The sequence below is a fragment of the Nyctereutes procyonoides genome, unplaced genomic scaffold (assembly GCF_905146905.1).
Source record: "Nyctereutes procyonoides isolate TBG_1078 unplaced genomic scaffold, NYPRO_anot_genome, whole genome shotgun sequence".
Classification (NCBI taxonomy): Eukaryota; Metazoa; Chordata; class Mammalia; order Carnivora; family Canidae; genus Nyctereutes; species Nyctereutes procyonoides.
In genome coordinates this window covers 3,386,821-3,406,980 of record NW_026575046.1, presented here as the reverse complement: position 1 = coordinate 3,406,980, position 20,160 = coordinate 3,386,821, and the positions used below count along the sequence as shown (strand labels likewise).

The 20,160-nt window shown below is 36.5% G+C and overlaps 1 protein-coding gene across 4 annotated transcripts in view; it reads left to right on the top strand.

Moving 5' to 3' along the window:
• CDH18 (cadherin 18) overlaps positions 1–19,700 on the top strand; it is a 304,587-nt gene extending 284,887 nt beyond the window's left edge. For 2 of the 4 annotated variants that reach the window (XM_055325457.1, XM_055325456.1), the window contains exons 10-11: positions 10,853–11,104; positions 18,667–19,700. In XM_055325457.1, the coding sequence (XP_055181432.1) occupies positions 10,853–11,104; positions 18,667–19,157 (743 nt within the window). In that variant the 3' untranslated portion in view covers positions 19,158–19,700. The remainder of the gene's footprint in view (positions 1–10,852; positions 11,105–18,666) is intronic. The other 2 variants (XM_055325460.1, XM_055325458.1) reach the window with 2 other exon arrangements.
• Positions 19,701–20,160: the final 460 nt, after the last annotated feature.

The following is a 20,160-nucleotide window of genomic DNA, read 5'->3' as shown; positions in this document are numbered from 1 at the left end:
TTTTGAGTCCCGTGGCACTTTGCTTCCCCTCTCCTGGTTTCTATCACCTACCGAGTCTCAATCCCTTCCCTCTTTACACCAAATTCTTGGGAACCCTGATTCCATCCATCCTCTGAACCGTGACTAGAAAAAGTTAATGCCCTTAAGAGCAAATTGGTCAGCACCTCAGCCACCCTACACCCAGTACCCACCAGTCCTCAGCGAGACTGGATCCTTTTTTCTCCTTTCTTAATGACAGATGATTGTAGGATAACCAGCACCTCTCTAATCACAGCACTTGCCACACTCTGGGCTCTCTGGGCTTTGAGACTCTACAATCCAAGAACACAAGGACTTTTATCTGATTTACTAACCTGCTTTATTCCTAATCCCACTGTGATGTCTGACACAGAGGACCATTTTAAGTAAATATCTGTTAAGAAAAATAAGAGGTGGAAGTGGCGCAGAAGAGTGTTTTAGAGGTAGATCTGGAGATAGGTTGCTTCTGTTTAAAACATGGTTTCTCTGCTGATTGTGTGTGAGACGACCACCAAGTCCTTATTCTCAGTGTATCTTGGTTTCCTCTTTCGTAAAGTGGAGACATGGAGACAGTTATTACTGTTTCATGCTCATGAAGAGAGATCAAAATATAAAGAATTTGAAATCACATATGAAGGACTACAAGACATAAAGGGCACATAAAAGGTAACTAAAAAATAAATATAGATGGGAAAAATAATATGAAATATCCAAATGACTCTGAGTAAAGAAATATTTAGGATGTAAAGTTTATATACATATATTTATTATGTATTTATTATAATTTTATAATGTGTGACTTATATATAATAAAATCTCCAAGAAATTCTCGAACTTGGTGGAAAAGGAAATAATTTTACCAACTAAAATCCCCAAGAAATCCCCAAGAAATTCTCGAACTTGGTGGATAAGAAAATAACTTTACCAATTTCCAGACAATGAATTTAAAATATAAAGAGAATAAATAGTCCCAAAGTACTCATTTGCAAAATTGCAAGCTGATAGTCAGTGGGTCTTCTTTAGTGACATTTGAAGAAAAGACCTACAATAAAATAATCCTCTTCCTATGAGGATATCACTCATGTGACAATTAGGGAAGAGTACTTTAAGATGCTGAATGCATCAGAAAATATAAAAACTATCAATTATAGTAAAAGTCCATGGATACAATATTTGGAGCTACAGCAGCCAAATGAAAATAAGATAAGAATCAATATCTGAAAAGGTAAAGACTATAAAATGAACAGTAATAATTAAGCATCAAGTAGATACAATGATTCAAGTGTAGAGTTTGATCACATGTATGAGCAATAATGATAATATAGCAAGCTTGCTTCATAAATGTTTATGAAATGGATTTTGGATATTTTCAATAAGAGTATACTCATTTATTGGATTTAATTTAAAAAAGCACCTGAAATATGCAGAAACACACACACACATGCACACACACAGAGCTTTATTTCATTGCTTGGCATTTACACTGGCTGCCCAGGGTTCTACAGGAGACTCACACCATGTTACTATTCATGACCATTCTAACCGTCTCATCCTAGAAATATTTTTTTTTTCCTCTAAAAGGAATTCTGCAGTCAGCTCTTGTTGGCACTGTGTTCCTCCTCCCACCTAACCTGGGAGGTGGCACACATTGTCTGGGGGGTGTCGGGCAGTGAGTGTGATCTAAGGTGTCCAGAATGCTAGCAGTTAAAACACAAAGCTCCTGCTCTCAGGGGACTTGCCATCTAGTTGGGGAAACAAAGGTATTATGAAATGTAGCCTGCACCTGAGGGCAGCGACACTTGAGTTAACTTTAAAGACATCACTAAAAGTCGTGTTGTTAAAAGAAGTGGGACATGATTTGACTTTGAAGGATAAAATCCGTCCCGCTGGGCAGAGTGGATCTGAGAATGTGTTTCAATCAGATGGGGGACTGAGACAGCATAGATGACGACGTCCGAAGAGTCTAACCAGGGAAACGGGGCAAAGCAGAGACACAGGCACGTTGTATTCCCTGCTGAGAACATACTAAGTATTAAGCACTGTGCTATATTCTGTTTTAAAAAATATATATATATTCTGACATTAATCATTTAGTTGTTCTAGTACCAAATTGTGGTGGATAGAAAATTTTGGACTCAACCAAAATCCTCAATATTCATCTTGAAAATCATGGCCCTTACCTATTAAATACTTTGATTTGGAAAATAACCAAGTGAAGGATGTCTATTTTTTTTTCTTTTTACGACATAGACGGTGAAATATATATTGTTTGTTGACCTTACTTATCATTAACATATCAATAAGATTTATTTAAAATTAAAACGAGTTCAGAAGATAATTGTAAGTCACAACATTTAAAAATTATATCACTCTCTAACATGGGAAAAAGGAATGAACTACTTCCTGATGAAAATGAATTTTTTCCTCTGACCACCTAATCTTTTACAAAAATTTATGTAAATACATAAATTAACATAAAATAAATATTTTAGAGAGAGAGCATGGTGGGGAGGAGGAGCAGAAGGGGAGAAAGAGAGAGAGGATCTGAAGTAGACTCCCCGCCAAGGGCAGAGCCCGACATGAGTCTCGATCTCAGGACTCTAAGATCATGATCTGACCCAAAATCAAGAGAGGGACACTTCACCAACTGAGCCACCGGGTTGCCCCCAGCCACCTAATCTTTAAACTGTAGTAGATAAACTTCATTTTAGCCTCCATTGTTTAATTCTAACTTCTTAACCGTTATAGATATTTTGGTTACCTGTATCGATAGCAAATGAGCTGTAGCCATAATGTCACAAAGTCCTTGAGTACAAGCGTACACCAGGGTTCTGTGCACACAATAACTTTGTTCATTCATTTTGTAATATAAAAGTGTAATCTAATCCCCTAATATAAAATTATCATTAGCCTTCCAGGTAAATCTGTTCTGCTTCATGGTCTTTATGCTGCCTCTTGAGGGACTAGGTTTTATCTGATGCACAGAGATTTGCCAGCCTAATTCCTAGGCTTAATTCTAATTGTCAAGTGCATTTGTGAATCTTGCAGATTTTACTAGGGGAAGAGATCATTTATAACTATCTGTATACTTGTATTTCTGTTTGTTTGCAGGGCTCTGAATCACACTTAATATGCCTTTCAAATTTGAAAATCCTTATAATGTTGTCGATAATTTGCTTTCAAACATCTCCTACTCGTGTCTGTCTCTCAGATTTCTTCTTTAGATATGCATCTCACTGGGTGTTATTCTATATGTTGGCAAATTGAACACCAATAAAAAATAAATTAAAAAAAATATGCATTTCCCACTTTTGCAGATAATCCCATTCTTTAAAAATGAATGTGTCCGAATACCACGTTTGTAAATGCAGGAACTTCACTGAAAATTACCATTTTAATCAGTTAAACAAAAGAATCCGTAGACTATCCTATTCACCTTGTTGCAGCTTATTGAAGATTTTGTTTTTTCTTTATATTTATAAATATAATATATTTATATATTGTATTTACTACCTCATACTATTTCTTTGTAATATTCATTCATGCTTCTAAAAATGAAGGTCATATTTTTTGTAAGTGGTTTTATGATTTTTAGCAAAATACTTAAAAGGCAATGCTGGAAAATACTGTTTTTCCTTGTGGCTATTTGCGTTTGGTGAAAGGACATCTAAGTTTACAGTGAGTTTAAGATAAGGAGTATTTTTAAATCTGACTGTGTTTAAAAGTCGTTAAAAAGGTGTCTTTGGGGAGACTTCTCTTTCGGGTATCATAGGCCATTGGTAGTGAAATTCAGTTACTTAGTTGATGATCTCGAAACCACTAGAGATTGTCTGTATATTTTGTAGTTCTTTGGCATTATCAGATTTGTAGTAGTCAATATTCCCACAGTTTATTTTTGTCCTTCAAATGAGAACTCACAGCTGGTGTGGTAATGCGCTTAATTTCTCTACAGAGTATAACCATTTAGAATTCTGTTTTTATCCACAGGGCTTCAAGAGACCATTTAGCAGTTTCTCCCATTCCTAAATAAAATAACACACACACAGTCTGAACTGAGACTATAGTTACAAATGACCCCTCAAAGGGGCTCAGTCAATTAAGTGGCTGCCTTGGGCTCAGGTCATGATCTCTGGGTCCTGGGATTGAGTCCCATGAGCACCACGAGTTTCTCCCTCTCGCTCTCCGCCTCCCCTCGCACCCACATGCTCTCTGTCTCGAATGAATAAATAAAACCTTTAAAATATAATAAAAAACAAAACAAAAGAAACAGACAAAAAATCAGGTGACTCCTCAAACATCCTTTCCTGGATGTGGGAGCAGCTGTGCCCTGCTCGGTCACTCCCCTGCACTCTGGTGAGGCTGAGACTCGCTGTTTGGTTCTCCTCGGCATCTCTTTTCCCTCCCAGTCAAATCTCTGTCCTCCTTCCTAACATGTGGGCTGTCACACCTGACAGACTCGCACTGCCCTTTATGAGAAGAGCGAGACTCAAAACATGACTAGTGAGAAGGCAAATATTTCACCTACCACCTTGACCCTAAAATGGGGATGTGTGACTTGCAAGCGTAGTGACTTGTTTCGGTGGCCCTTTTGCTCTAGATAAGAAAATATTCTTTTGTTTTCTTCATATCTCTGTTGATTTTTTTTCTTTTTTACTCCTATATATTTTTCCTGATGTATCTGTGGACCTCATGGCCTCTTCCTTTTTTGTACTCCTACTCACGGTGACAACAAAGGTCAGCTCACTCATATTCCCTAAGCAGAAACATAAAAGTAGAAGGAATAAAAATATGACTAATTGTACCAATCCATGTGTTTTTACTTTGGTTTCTGTTTGTGAAAATGTAGATTATTCTCTGCCTTAATGTTTCAAAGGATGTAATGACTCCAGTAGGAGTCACATACTCCACCTTCTGCCCTCAGAAAGGGGGAATGTTAAGCAACTTCATAAATAGGATTATGTGTTCACTTTTTAAAGTCAAGGATTTATCCTTACAATTTCCTTCAGCATTTATAAATTTAGTGATTCCAAATATAATATCTTCTACTTTGAGTCATCCATTCGGTACTAAAAATGGTATTATTTGTTAAAGGTATGTGATAAATAATGAATAGAGGGTTTCTCTTATATATCACACAGTATTAAAAAAAATTGTAAATTTACTCTTATCCCTACCTCTACATTATTATTTTGAATTTTAGGTTGGATTCCTATTTAAAAGCTCCTTTTTTTTTTCATCACCTCCGCTGTTATTAGCACTTATGCAAATTCATATGTGTTATTCATGAGCAGATTTGCTGATATTCTTCAAGATTCATATTTTTGCCTGAGATGTATTTATATTCATTTTTAAGTCTCTGATACATAGTCTTGTATATTCAGAGAGACATAATTAATGGCAAAGAGGAATTGAGCAGTTTCAAACGTGCTTTCAAAATGTTGATAATAGATGGTAGCTTCTTTTTGGGAAAGATGCTTTCCTACTGTGAGTGGAAGATGAGGACTCAAAAGAAAATGGCAAAAGAAATTCAGAATAGCTACTGCCTGGCATCTGATAAAGAATGGATATTAATAGATTGATTACTCATCTCCTTTGAGAGCACAGTCTAAGTTTCTCTACATACTTGGTGGAGCCAATTGAGGTGGTTATAACTATTTTACATATATATGTATATTTAGTTTTTTTTTTCATGAATCAGAAAGCAGAAACCTTAAACATTGGTTGGTTGTGTTTATCTGGGATTTAAAGATTATCAAGATGGAGTGTGGCAGATGGTCAAAGGGATGACATTCCAGGGTGCAAACTCAGAACATAATGACATGTTGGATCATTCATTTGTAATTTGGCAGAAATGCAAGTGAGGCCAGGAGGCTGTTTATAAACTTAAATAAACAGAATCAGAGTCTGAAAATTGATATTAGGGCATTTCAAAGATAAAAGAAGGGGAAGTCAAGAAGCAAGAGAGAAGGAATGAACAGTTAGTAGAGAGCATGAGGAGATAATGCCGCTCAAGTGTTACAGGTTACAAAGGTTCATTTTCACTTTAATATTTTAATACATGTCAACATAATAAGGAAAACTATAACAGAAGACAAGTTCCTGCTGAGCATAGTTCAAATCATTATTTATCAAGTGCCTATTATGTGAGAGGAGCTTTACAGGGGAGCAAAAGAGCATTGTTTCATGCATGGGCTCCAATAATAGTTAAATTATGAGTAGATCTTATTGCTGCTGGAAGAGCAGAAAATAAATGAAAACAATATGAAGCCATGCATATTTATCTGTCTGGTGAAATTAAGTTTCTCTTTCCAGGCTTTCTCTTCAGAAAAATTAAAAAAAAAGAAAAGTTTAGTTCAATTAGAAATCCACATCTGGGGATCTCAAATACTTGTGGTGTTGTGATGGGATTTGGAAATATTATTTTAATAGTCTGTTGGCCATGCTCGAGATAAAGCATATCTTTATACCTACATCATCAAACAAAGAACCCTATGAAATGTCAGGGAGTGTTTAGGTGTCTAATGATTTAGGAGTTTTGAAAAACACAGTTTTAATGTTTACCAAGGTACAAGGCAATTTTGGACTTTAATATAGGATTTGTTTCTGCCCCAGGGAGTATTTTAAAAGCATCCCTTATTTTAATCTAAATTGCAAGGATACAAGCAGCACAGAGATTAGAATCTTTCAAGGTCTCTCAAAATATTAAGCAAAAAAGAGTACACCACATAGTAAAAAAAAAAAAAAAAAAGGAGTACACCTGTGGGGTTCAGTCGATTAAGTATGACTCTCGATTTTGGCTCAGGTCATGATCTCAAGCCCTGGATCAGGCCCCAAAAGAAATGCAGAGTCCCCCCTTCCTCTGCCCCTTTCCAGGCTGTCTATCTAAATAAATAAATAATGCATTAGAAAATATATTTGTTTTAGAAAATAATTTTTTTTTAAATAGGACACGTACTGTAGTTTCAGAACTAGTGTGCAACTCTCATTGTACTATCACATTCTATAGCCTTCTGTCCCTGTAGATGCATGGAGGTTACAAGTGCACCTACCTCTTCAACAATATCTTTTACTGTAAATAGTTTTATGAATTATTAATCAGCTATAAATCCTTAGAGTTCTCACAGCTCCAAAATGAATTTATTCATATTATAATTGCTTTTCAAAAGACTCCAAATCTCACTTCTTTCACTATTTTAAACGTGTCCACATGAGTCAGAACTTACATATCTGCACAGCAGTCTCCCTACCTCCTCCTGTATGTGCTCATACCTTTTAAGAAAAAAGAAAAAGAACACTTTGCCATCTGTTTTGAAAGATTACACTATATTCAAGGCTATTTCCAAATTATGCTGAAGACATAGTTGCTGGAAATATTATGAATATATTGATTATATTGATTATATTCAGAAAGATATGAATTACTAAGAGGGTTTCCCAATTTTTCTGGCCATTTTCTGAGACCCTTTGGTTCCCTGAATCCATGTGGGACATGTAGAATTTTCACACTGTTGCTTCAAAGACTATTCATGTGACATATTTTTCTAAAGTTTTTCTCATCCCTAAGTCTTCTAAAACACCCATTGGGGTAAAATAGCACTTTCAAGGTACTAGACCCAAAAGTATGCACAGTATTCAAGTGCAGTCTTCTCAATAAAGAGGTTCATAGACACTCCATACCTCTACTGAATGATTTCAAGACTCTTTTACATTTTGTTGTTGTTGTTTTGTTTTGTTTTATTTTTACCTACATATGACCTTATTCCTGCATTCAGAGATACTTATTGCAAAATAATCGCTGTTACTCAAGATCTCTCCTAGATGATATTTTTACCATCCCATATGCATCTGTGTTTCACATCATTTTAGTTTAAGGTCTTTGTGCTGGCCACTCAATATCTTTTTGAATCCTAACAAAATATACTTGCTTGGCTTCCAAGAGTTCTATGAGTTTCTGTCTCCATCCAAACTATTGAGAATTAGAATTAAGAACCAAACCTGAGTACACGTTATTGGAGACTATCCTTTATTTGGTGTTGGTGATTTAGCACTTTTCATTCACAGATATTCCATCCTACAATAGCTGCCCTTTATTCAGCTCATATTAATTTTTTATCCACTTGGAAGTCAAGATTTTTTATAATACTTGGTTTATACTTTTTTAATTATAGTTTAAGTTTAGAGATTTGTTGTTTCTCTTGACACCTAATTTCGTAGTTTCAACAAGACAAATTCTGTTCTCTTTTATAAGTAAATTTGTATGTGCAGACATACACATACATACACATATATATATACACATATAATAAATATATCTTCTTGCCTCTTTCATTTTAGTTCAAAGTTTTCTTGTTCAAGTTCAGTGAGCATTCAGTCAAGTACATTTTTTGCAGTTCCGGTTAGGTACACAATATCCCTTTTCAGGAACTCATTATTCTGCTCTGCTAAATCTTTCTAGGTAGGAAGCTCTTTACTTTCTGAATCTTCTTTTCAAAAGTCAAAACTTCAACTGGAAAGAAAAGGAAATAATATTTTTATGTTTCTGTGTCTGAGAGCTTCCTATTTAAGAACCTATGGTGTACTAGAGACATTTTCTGGCTTTCTCCTTGTTTCTGATTATGTTTCTGATCGCATTTCCAATAGTAATTCTGAAAGAGAGTATGCCTCCACATTAAGAACGCAAAGTGTACATGAGGTCAGAACCACAAAAGGGAGTCCACACCTACCATTGCATGTTATGTCATTCTACAAATTATTAATCATGTTTATTGAAATCAAGGACAAGTGTCTTATGTCTCTTCTTCAGAGGCGAGCAGTGAGATTCTCAAACGTGTTTGGCCTGTGAACACTTGGGTCATACCTTTTCCTGAGACTAGAGAGTTGAGCATGTAGGCAAGTTTACATTAATCATGATGTGACAACTTAGAGCCAAGAGATGTACTTCCTCAAAGTGCAGGTTTCGGGAGAGTGCTTGTGACTCTTGTAGGTTTACAAACACATAATGGAATATCTGCTCTTTTTCTTTCTCTATTCTCAACTTGCTTCAGAATAGACAATTAAAAAACAAAAGAATAGACAATTGATACATTATTTTTTTTCTTTTCTACCAGGTAAGAAAACCTTTTGTAATTTCTCTTTAGGTTATTTATGCTCTGTAACAACCCTTCAATTATATGTATAGGAGTACCTATATAAACCTATGTGTATGTGTGTATATGATTATAAATACATATGTGCAATCCATGTGTTTTATTACCTATATTACAGTGACTATTTGAAAATTTTATTACCTTTCTATTGCATTAATTTGGCAATGTAAAATCAAGAAAGCATAGCTGTAGAGTATTGTATCATGGGTATCTTAAACATACTCATATGTAATAGAATTCCAATTTTCAGAAGAAAAATATTGATGTGGTAAAAGAATCCCTAAATGTAATTGTTTGATGAATCACTTTTTAGTGAAAAGTAATTAACTCATAGGTGTAGGTGCAGGTTAAGCTCTGGAAGCAGCCTCTGAACTGGAGTTTAGAGGGCAGGTTGTTTACTGAAGAGTGTGCTTGGGACCGACACCTGCGGGGCAGTGGGAGGAAGAAGGTTGAACAGTGAGAAAGTGAGCTGTTATGCAAATGTCATGCCTGACAGCTGACCCAGTAGTAAAGCTCTGGAACTAAACCTCCCATTCACTGTGTCTACATTCAGGAGAAATGGCTCCACCTTTATAACCTTGGAGCAATGAGTCATTGATGATGTGCTGCTCCAGAAGGATGCAACACAGGGCCAGGTGATAATCTACAGCTACGGCAACTAGTTATTCCATGCAGGGAATCTGCATAGCACATCTAAGTGTAAACCAGGAGGGTCTTTTGACCAATATACCTGCTGGGAATGAGGAATAATGATGCTAAGATAACCATATACTGTGTGTACTTGAAAACATTATTATAATTGGAGATGAATAGGTAAAAAGGCAGCACGACACTGTAGTTTTGAGCAGGGTTCTAGAATGGATTGAGGTTGTATCTTTATTATTCACTAGCTCTGTGACTTTGGGCAACTTATACTTTGGGTCTCAGGTTATTTTTTAATTATTATTTATAGTAAAAATGATTTTTCCTAAAAAAAATAGAAATTTAATGTATTTGCCCTTATACGGTTGTGTGGTTGGATCGAAATCTGTAGCCCACACATTGATCATGCAGGCAATTAATGTAATATACGGCATTTTAAAAGTACATAAAAACAGAATTAACTATTTATTTCATCATTAACTTTTCATGGTGTGTCTACTATAACAAGAACACTTCAAATCACAACGAAGTCTGAGAAAAATTATCAGTTGATCTGGTCTCTCCATAAATTTGTCATCTCTACCAGTGGCCCTTGAGCTTTTTTGTACATTAACGTCACCTGAATAGTTTGTTAATAATACAGATGTCTGTTCCTATTGCTTACCTTGAGTCACCAGGTTTGGGGTGAGGACCACTATCTCATCTTAAAGTTTGGGACCCATTGGCTTGAAGCCATCTGTATTCTTTTAAATCTTTTCACGATTACGTCCAGGTCCAAAATATTGACTGCTTCTTCGCTCTTCTGTTTTCCACTCTCCCCCTTCTCTTCTAGTTTAGGCTCAATTAATTTTTCCAAGTCAGTATCTCGATTTTTGGAACATATGTTCGTCACTCTTTAATGATCACCCCTTCATGTTCCTGTGTCCATTTCATAAACTAGAAATTTAAAAAAAAATCACACATACCCATTTTATCCATTAAAGGAAATGTGCATCTTGAATGGCGGCCTTACTAAGTACATTTTGTTTTGCTTATGTCTGTCATAGATAACACAGCCAGCATTCTGACAAGGCGGAGGAGATTTAGTCGAACTATTCAGGATGTGTATTATCTCCCCATTATGATCTCTGATGGTGGAATCCCCTCTCTCAGCAGCAGCAGCACCCTCACCGTCAGGGTTTGTGCATGCGAGAGAGATGGGCGTGTGCGGACCTGCCATGCAGAAGCGTTCCTGTCCTCGGCTGGCTTGAGTACAGGGGCCTTAATCGCTATTCTGCTGTGTGTTGTCATTCTCCTAGGTAAGTCGTCCTCACTCCTAATGTCGTATGGTGGTGATTCTGAACGCACCCTCCGAGGGCCATCAGTGCAATGGGAAGAGAGAGAGCAAGAAAGTCGTGTTGACTTAAAGATCAGGCATGCAAAATTTGGACCACAAAACATAGCTGCACAGACTTCCTTTTAAGTAGCTTTCTCAATAGCACAGCTATCTAGAAATAACTTGATTCAACTGAGAGCAAGAGTTGAAATATCAGAAGGAAAGATGTGGCTATGAGAGAAATCTTTTGGCAAAAGCTCTGTTTCAGAAAGAATTGATATTCAAAATTCTAAATCCCATATTAAAGGGGCTCTCTTCATTTATTTCAAAGAACATGAGAGATATCATTCTAAAATAAATCTAAACACCAAATAAAAATTGATTTCTTGCAGAAATTTCTCCTCTTGACAATATTATTTAATCATCAATGTTAGCTGAATTTTAAAGTACTAAGTTTAAATTTTGGCCTTAAACATGTTAAATTTTATTGAGTTTCATAAAATGTTTTACTTGAGATTTGCACTATATTTCATTTTAATAAGAAATAAGATACTTTCTCTGATTATTTATTAGCATTTTCATAGTCTAAGTCTCATCATGACCACATTTGAAGCTATGACTATAAACTCTTAGAACTACTATTTCAACAAGATCACAAATCCAGATTTTTCTCTAACAAGAGAAGTAGATGTAAGGAATCTTTTCTGTTTCATTGATCAAAGTAGGTACATATTTATTTTCTAGCATGTCCCCTCCCCTCTTCCCTTCTCTTAGCATCCTTCTCTTTTGCTCATTTCTCAGTACTTTTCACACATGGGGGAAAAAGACAAACGAACCAAACAAACAAACAAAAGCCATATGCTTTGTTGAGAAAGACTACTTTGCAAGAAATGTTGCTTGTTTTGTTCCTGAGGTAACCGACAAATCACCGGTACAGAAGGAGTGGAGAGCAAGGTAGAATGAGGCTCAGAAGTGGGATGGTTGTTTAGGCAGCGGTGAGACAGTTTGGGGCTTCATTGCGCATGGTAGATGGTGGGCCTTGTTCTAGGATATAAAGAGGTGCTTAAGGCAAGAAAGTCCCATCACAAGATTTGTATTTTGAAAAAATATGACTATAAATGAAGCAGAGAACTACTCTCATGATGGAGAGAGAGCCCATAAGCCATGCAAGGAGGGCAGCAGTTCAGTTGTCTTACTCAGCACAGTTTGTACTGGCGTAGTTAGAGCAGAGGTGACGAAGAGTAGATAATATCAAGATGTCTTCGAGGAAATAAAAAGTGATCTTGGATAATATGATGCAGATCCCTGGATGAAAGCTTTTTCATCAAAATTTTAACACACTGTTTATAGGAAGTCCCTGAGATTCCATTTGAAAGCTACAACATTGATAATTTCATGTCAGTGAACAAATATCCAATGTCGATGATGTGCTGTTTCTTTCTTAGAACAAGTTTCCAAGGGCTAAAAATAAAACCGCTGGAAAAAAAAATCGTGGATAAGTTAGGTATTGTTCGAGTTAGCACAATTTCAAAGAGGATTTTTCATCTCTTGCTGAATGTGGGTCCTGATCCTCACTGAGCTGGAGGCACCATGGTGCCCTTTGTTGAGATCACTACAGCAGGGAAATATGAAGAGAGGGTTCATGAAGTAGGCTGAAGTGTGATGAGTTTCAGCTTGGTCACGGTGTCAAGAAGGATGCCTCCTTGAGCATCCCCAGAGCAAAGGGGAAATCAGAGAAGAAGGAGGGTTGAGGAAAGTATAAGGTCATCAAAGTCAAAGGAAGAAAAATATATCAAAGAGGACAGAGCATTCTACGGTGTCAAAAGTGCTCTGAGGTTAAATAGATTGTGTGTCTAAATGTACCAGTGTCGCCCGGGTCGCTCAGGGGGTTAAGCATCTACCTTCAGCTCAGGTCGTGATCCCAGGATCCTGGGATTGAGCCCCCCCCCTTCGGCTCCCTGCTCAGCTGGGAGTCTGCTTCTCCCTCGCTCTCTGCCCTCCCCCCACTCATGGGTTCTCTCTCTCTCTCTCAAATAAATGATCTTTTTAAAAATTAAAAAAAAAAATAAGTGTACCACTTACATTTAGCAAAGTGGAGCATGGAGGTTCAGTGCCCCACCACTGAAAGTATTTCACTGTGGTAGAGTCATACAGTACATGTGAGGTGAAGGGAATCAGGAAAATTAAATAAAATCTCTAGATTTTACTTATTGGTATATTGATTGTTTACAACTGTTATTTGCTTAAGACATTTATGAATTATGTCTTTTTGTGTTTGAAAATGAAAACAAAAAACTCACAAAACAAAAATTCTAAATAAAACAAGTACAAACATTGATCCCTCCAGGGTTCCTAACCTAAACTGCAAAGAAAAGATCCCTGTGACATTGTATAAGTTCTTCCAAAATCCTGACTTTGAAAGATAGTTTATTTGGAGGAGTCACTCATCTCTGGCTTTTGTTTTCATCTATCACCATAAAACCATTATTGTATATTAAGGTAAAGGCTTAAAAAGTCAATTGAAAAATGTTAAGATACAGGTACATTTAAGGTATATCATGCCAAATCACATTTTATTATTTCATGAAACAATACTTCCCTTTAATTGATTTTATCGAAATGTCATTTCTCCTTTAGATAATGAAGCAAAGGTGCTATTTAATATGTTTACTCCTTCAATTTTTATTGAAACTCAGACACGTTTTTATAGATTTATCCAAAGGCTGCAGAATCATTTCATAAGTTTGGGTTTAAACAATCATTCTTTATAATGTAATTTTTATTTATTGTGTCATTGTAAGAATTTTTATTGTTATTCAGAAGATACCTAGCCAGCAGACTCAGAATATATCATGTGTGATTTTTAAGATAGTTTATTAATGTGCAAGCTCATAATTTTCAAGGAAAATAACACCGGAGGTAGCAAAACTTCATTTTAGAAACTTTTTATAATTCTGAAGTAACATTAAAAACCAACAGCTAAAGAAATTGTGAAAGCAATACTTTAATACTGAAAAATGTTCTAATTATCAGTTGTTTGTGGAAATGACTTGTATAAACCCAGCCCTAGTTTTACTGCTAATTAACTGTATGATCTCAGGCCACTTGCACAGTCCCTTGTTTCTAATTACAAATCTATAAATAAAGTATCAACTAGAGAAGAACCTTAGAGTCACCTGTAAAATTTTGTGGTGCTTATCTATGTTTTATTATAGGTTATATATATATATATATATATATATATATATATATATATATATTTCAATATTTTACAGTATGGTCAGACTCCATCTGTTATCTTCTGTTATCAGAAATTGGTGCTCGAAAACCAATGTGCCCCACTTTGAATGGCACAGGTGCACATTGTGAGTCTGGTTATGATTTATCAGGATTTCCTTTTTAAGATCCCTTTTTGATAGGATGAATGAGAGAGAATTTTGGGTGAACCTTCACCATGCAATTAGAATTTCGTTCTGGAGGAGGGACAACTGGAGTTCTCTTTCCCTTCCAGGATCTGACATTTCTTTCCTAACTTCATCCCATCACTTATGAGAGGGCCCAGAGCAGTCGGCAAAACAAAACTCAATCACATTTAGCACAATAAACCACTGAGTCAGACTCTGACTCAAACCTGTCCCCTGTGCTTCAGTCCACACATCACATATAAACAGGTGACTTGGATGGGTCCACCACCTGGATTGCTCCTGCTCTTGCATATCATTCCTGAAAAATGATGATTGAGGTGGATTTGATGTGAGGAGAGTGAAGGACTAGGAGCAAAGGTGGAATCGATGAGGTAATGAGTACCAACCTGTTTGTCAGCGGAGCTACCTGATGGGGCATCCTTTGGTTTGAAAAAATACGTTTCAACAAGAAGTGCCATTAACTGGTAGAAACCAAAAGCACTACAGGAGCTAAAAAAAGTAATCTCCCTGACGGGGCCACCTCATTTCTGCCAAACTTAGTACCAACATATGATGGCATAAAAAAAAGAATAAAGTTATATTTTTGAATAAAAGTATATCTGCTATGAAAAGTATTTTGGGGAAACACGTTGGGAGTCAGTATATGATGTATTTGAATGCAACCTATATGACAGTTCAAGTTCTGAAAACTCAAAACCCCTTAGAGCTCCAAGTGCTTTGGAATTGTGGATGGATAAATGAATAAATGAATGAGTGAATGATATGAGAAAGGAAACATACAAATGTTTCCCCAAATTTGAATTCTTTAATGAAGAAAATAAATGGGTAGCACTCAATGAATTCATTTTAAGTTTCTTAAATAAAACGAAAAAAACGGATTTAAAATCCTAACCAAACTCAAAGAGAAGAAAGAGAAATATACTAAGCAAGAATAAAATAGTCATTAGAATAAAATCCTCCCCAATTGTTACAGTTTAATATTTGAATCCAGATTATATAACATTTCAAAATACTGAAAATCATGTATAATTTTGAACAAAAGGACAAGCTCCATATCTCATTTACTTTGCAATGCCACGACTCTGTCAAATTACCTCTTCCCAGGTGACATTAAGAACACGTACTTGTTTCACGTGTATGGGTTGGTAGACTGCGGGTGGAGGAGGGGAGGGGAGTCATTTGAATATATTCATTTGGCTGCTATTTAAAAAAAAATTAATTCTAAAATCTATGTGTGTAATTGTTATCTTCATTCTCTAAAACATATTTGATTTGGGGATTTTTTTGCCAAACATTTAGCTTGGTTTTCAAACATTAAAAATGTTATCAAAAAAATAAATAAATAAAAAATAAAAAATAAAAATGTTATCAAGCAAAATTAGGCGTTTGGTACTATTAATGACCATAAGCTGACTTAAAACTATATATTTTTTTAAATTTAAAACTATATTTAATAATTATTTTCCTAAAGTGGCTGTGCCACATCCTCACTTTTACAGAGATTATTCTTTTGTTAGAACACGTAAGAATTGTTTATCGAGTATCTACCGTGTGCCATCTGCTCCAGAAACATCTATTGAACAAACATGAATGTAAAGTAATTCACTGGAAATGCACCTTATTATCTGTGTTTCCACATTCTTCTGAGTTTTTTTTTTTAATTACCTTTGACTAGAGGGACCATATGTTCATATTTGCCCTGATATTCTGCATTAATTGTAAATAAAATCCCCTTTCACTCTTAAAAGTTTCTCAGATTATATGGTTAATTATATGTTGATTCTTATAATAATAGATATATATATATAATAGATATAGAATAAATAAATAATATATAAATAATAAGATATTCTTATAGATAATATAGATATTATATTATATATAATCATAGATAATATAGATAATAATAGAATACATAAATAATAATAAATAAATAATAATATAGAATAAATCTAGAAATCATTGGTCACTAGCAAATGACTCTCTATGCCTAGGCAAGAGAGAGATGTAAAACCTCAAGGTTTAAACTTTATTAGTATCTATATTTTGAATTGAAATATATCAGGAATTTTTTTTAATTTGGAAAAATAAGCAAATATAAGCTATCATAATAGTAAAACCCAGCTTTCTCCCCTATATTTCATTAGACAAATATAACACTGATATTGGTGAAGAATGCAAATCACCTCCTTATTCTAATAGTATTGAACACATTCTCCCTATTAGGCATGCACAGAAATTCCCTTGAGATCAACAACCAACCATTTTAACATGAAAAATGACTTGATTTATTGACAAAAGTAAGACATTTTATCAGTAAGTATATTATCAGTAAGGTTGCCAGACAAAATACAGTATACAGAAATAGATAAGATACAATATAGAAATATGAATTTCAGGTAAAAATACATGCCTATAGGTATATATCTGTGTGTATATAGGGCATAAGTATGCCACATGCTATCTGTATAAAATCTGTTTCTAGGGCAGCCCGGGTGGCTCAGCGGTTTAGCGCCGCCTTCAGCCCAGGGTGTGATCCTGGAGACCCGGGATCCAGTCCCACGTTGGGGTCCCTGCATGGAGCCTGCTTCTCCCTCTGCCTGTGTCTCTGCCTCTCTCTCTCTCTCTCTCTCTCTCATGAATAAATTAATAAAAAATCTTTAAAAAAATCTGTTTCTATATATGTATATTTATGTATGTTATACATATGTATACTTTATATGCACACCTTATATACATGCCATTTGAATGTACTTCTTTGATTATATTATAAAGAATGTTTAAAATAGCTGGGGATCCCTGGGTGGTGCAGCGGTTTGGCGCCTGCCTTTGGCCCAGGGCGTGATCCTGGAGACCCGGGATCGAATCCCACATCGGGCTCCCGGTGCACGGAGCCTGCTTCTCCCTCTGCCTGTGTCTCTGCCTCTCTCTCTCTCTCTGTATGACTATCGTAAATAAACAAAAAAATAAAAATAAAAATAAAATAAAATAAAGTAGCAATGCACCTGAGAACTGCTGTCATAAAACCTGGAATATCAGCCGACCAAGAACATTCTGTAGAGCTGAAGTAAAGGATATTGGGTCTAATAGCACAAAGTAGAAGTGATGTAATTCTTTCTATTTAGTAATGGCTTAGTATCATCAAATAGAAAGATTTGAAAATACTGAGAAACAGACAAACCAAAGTGCCCAAGATCCATTAACATCATTTCATCTAATGGTTGTGACATTACCAGTAATAATCCACATGCCCAACTCAGTTCCTTGTTCCACATTTTTTAAATAACAAAATGGAATATGATAATGGAGCTAGGTCACCTCTGGTGTGAGAAGTCAGAGATGACAGTCTAAGGTCTTCCATCTGCAATTTGTGTGATCTTAGACTTGGATCTTAGTTATTCATGTAACCTCCTCTGAGACTCAGTTACCTTGAGAAAACCTGTACGTTGCTGTGAGGATTAAATCAAGAAGTTACATAATTGGTAGCCTAAAAAATTCCTATGGAACATAGTTAGGTACCAAAAAAATAACATCTTGTGCAGCATGATAGTTATATGCAATTATTAATGCCTGCTAATATTATTCTAAATGATAATGGGCGCAAGAGACCAACCGTGCAAAATACTCCTGCTTTGTTTTCCTACAAAGCATCAAAAGTCAAGTGTTTAAGGGAGGGGCTCCTCCTTCCTATTTCACAGAAACTTAAAATACCTGTCCTCTAGTGTGTCCATCTAGGATCCACACATAGAACAACACACCATTATTCTTCCAGACCAAATTGGCTACTGAGGTCCCATCATTGCTTCCTTTGGTGTGAGGACTGGATGATAGACCTCGGTGAGCCAGGAATCCTGAATGCATGAGCCCGACCAATGAGAATATTCTGTTTTTCTAGAGAAGACCCGTGATTCCCAAGGCCTTATAGAGGTCACCCTTTTTTCACATTCTTTGAGATTAAAAGTAGTAATAATGATAATAATCTTCCACTGTTATCCAGAGGGTGCAGAGCTCAGGCTTGAGTGAGGATGCGAGGCCCAGTGGAACCTAGTGGCTGATGTCAAGTCTCCAAGAACCTCCTTCCTTGTTTCTAACTCTCCATCCTCTTTCCATTTCCCTTCAGCGATTGTCGTGCTTTTTATCACCCTGAGGCGCAGCAAAAAAGAGCCCCTGATCATTTCTGAAGAGGATGTGCGGGAGAATGTGGTCACCTACGATGACGAGGGGGGTGGCGAGGAGGACACCGAGGCCTTCGACATCACGGCCTTGAGGAATCCGTCTGCAGCTGAGGAGCTCAAGTATAGGAGAGATATCAGACCCGAGGTGAAACTCACCCCCAGACACCAGACACTGTCCACCCTGGAAAGTATAGATGTCCAGGAATTTATTAAGCAGAAACTGGTGGAAGCTGACCTGGACCCCAGCGTCCCTCCTTATGACTCTCTTCAGACTTATGCCTATGAGGGCCAGAGATCTGAGGCTGGGTCCATCAGCTCGCTGGACTCGGCCACCACGCAATCAGACCAGGATTATCACTACCTTGGAGACTGGGGACCCGAATTTAAAAAGTTAGCTGAACTCTATGGAGAAATAGAATCCGAAAGAACAACTTAGGGGGTTAGTTCATGCGACCTTCTAGAATTGGCTTCCTGAGCAAGTGGAGCTCTGGAAACCTCAGCAATGGCAAGGAAGGAGCGTGGACACACAGTGCTTGGAACTGAGCAAGCTGTACACAGCTACTGTGGAAACAAGTGCCCTTTTCATGATGGAAACTGGGTGATTTAATGGGAAGACAGTCAAATTAAAAAAAAAAAAAGAAAAAGAAAAATACAGAGAAAAAGCTATTGTTCCTTGTGTATATTTTCAGTTGCTCAATAAAGTCTGTGGTACTGTTCAATTAAGAATACCTGAATTAAGCCAAATGATGATGCGTGTTTCAATAGTTTGTGATTTCTTTTCCAAAGCAAAGCCAAACCGAAAGATTCAAAATTGCTTACTACTAGGGGCAGTACACTGCGACAGGAAACTTGTGCAGGTGATCGGGACCTCTTTTTTCCACTTCTTGGTGTGGACCCTTAAGACCCACAGTCTGTTATCGTGACAGATCTTATTAGCGTTGTCTTGTGTTCAAATGACATGGGGTATCTCCAGGATACCGGGTCAGGCCATCATGGACTTGTACGTATCATTTTCCTTTGCCCTCCCCACTTCTTTCCTCCATACAAAACTGATGGAGCATGGGGATTTGCTGCTTGCACTATAATGTATGCAATTTCTGTGCACCACGTGTGCACTGCTCTGAAGCACGGAGACTACCATCTCTGTCCTGCCTGCCCTCCTTTATTTTAACAAAAGAAACCTCCCCCCGCTCCAGCCCCAACCCTTTTTTAATGGATAGAATGAATGGTTTAAGTAAGATATACTCAGATAATCAGATATGTCAGGGAAAGATTTAATTAAAAAAAAAGTCACAAACCTTATACTGTATAAAATGTGGGACTACTCAATGATCTGTTCCATTCCATTCCTGATGGTCCATGAACATCAGCAGTTTTCATCATCCCAGGACCTAAGATGAGTTTTCGGAGGTTTTGCTGGTTGGTTTATACCTCGGTCT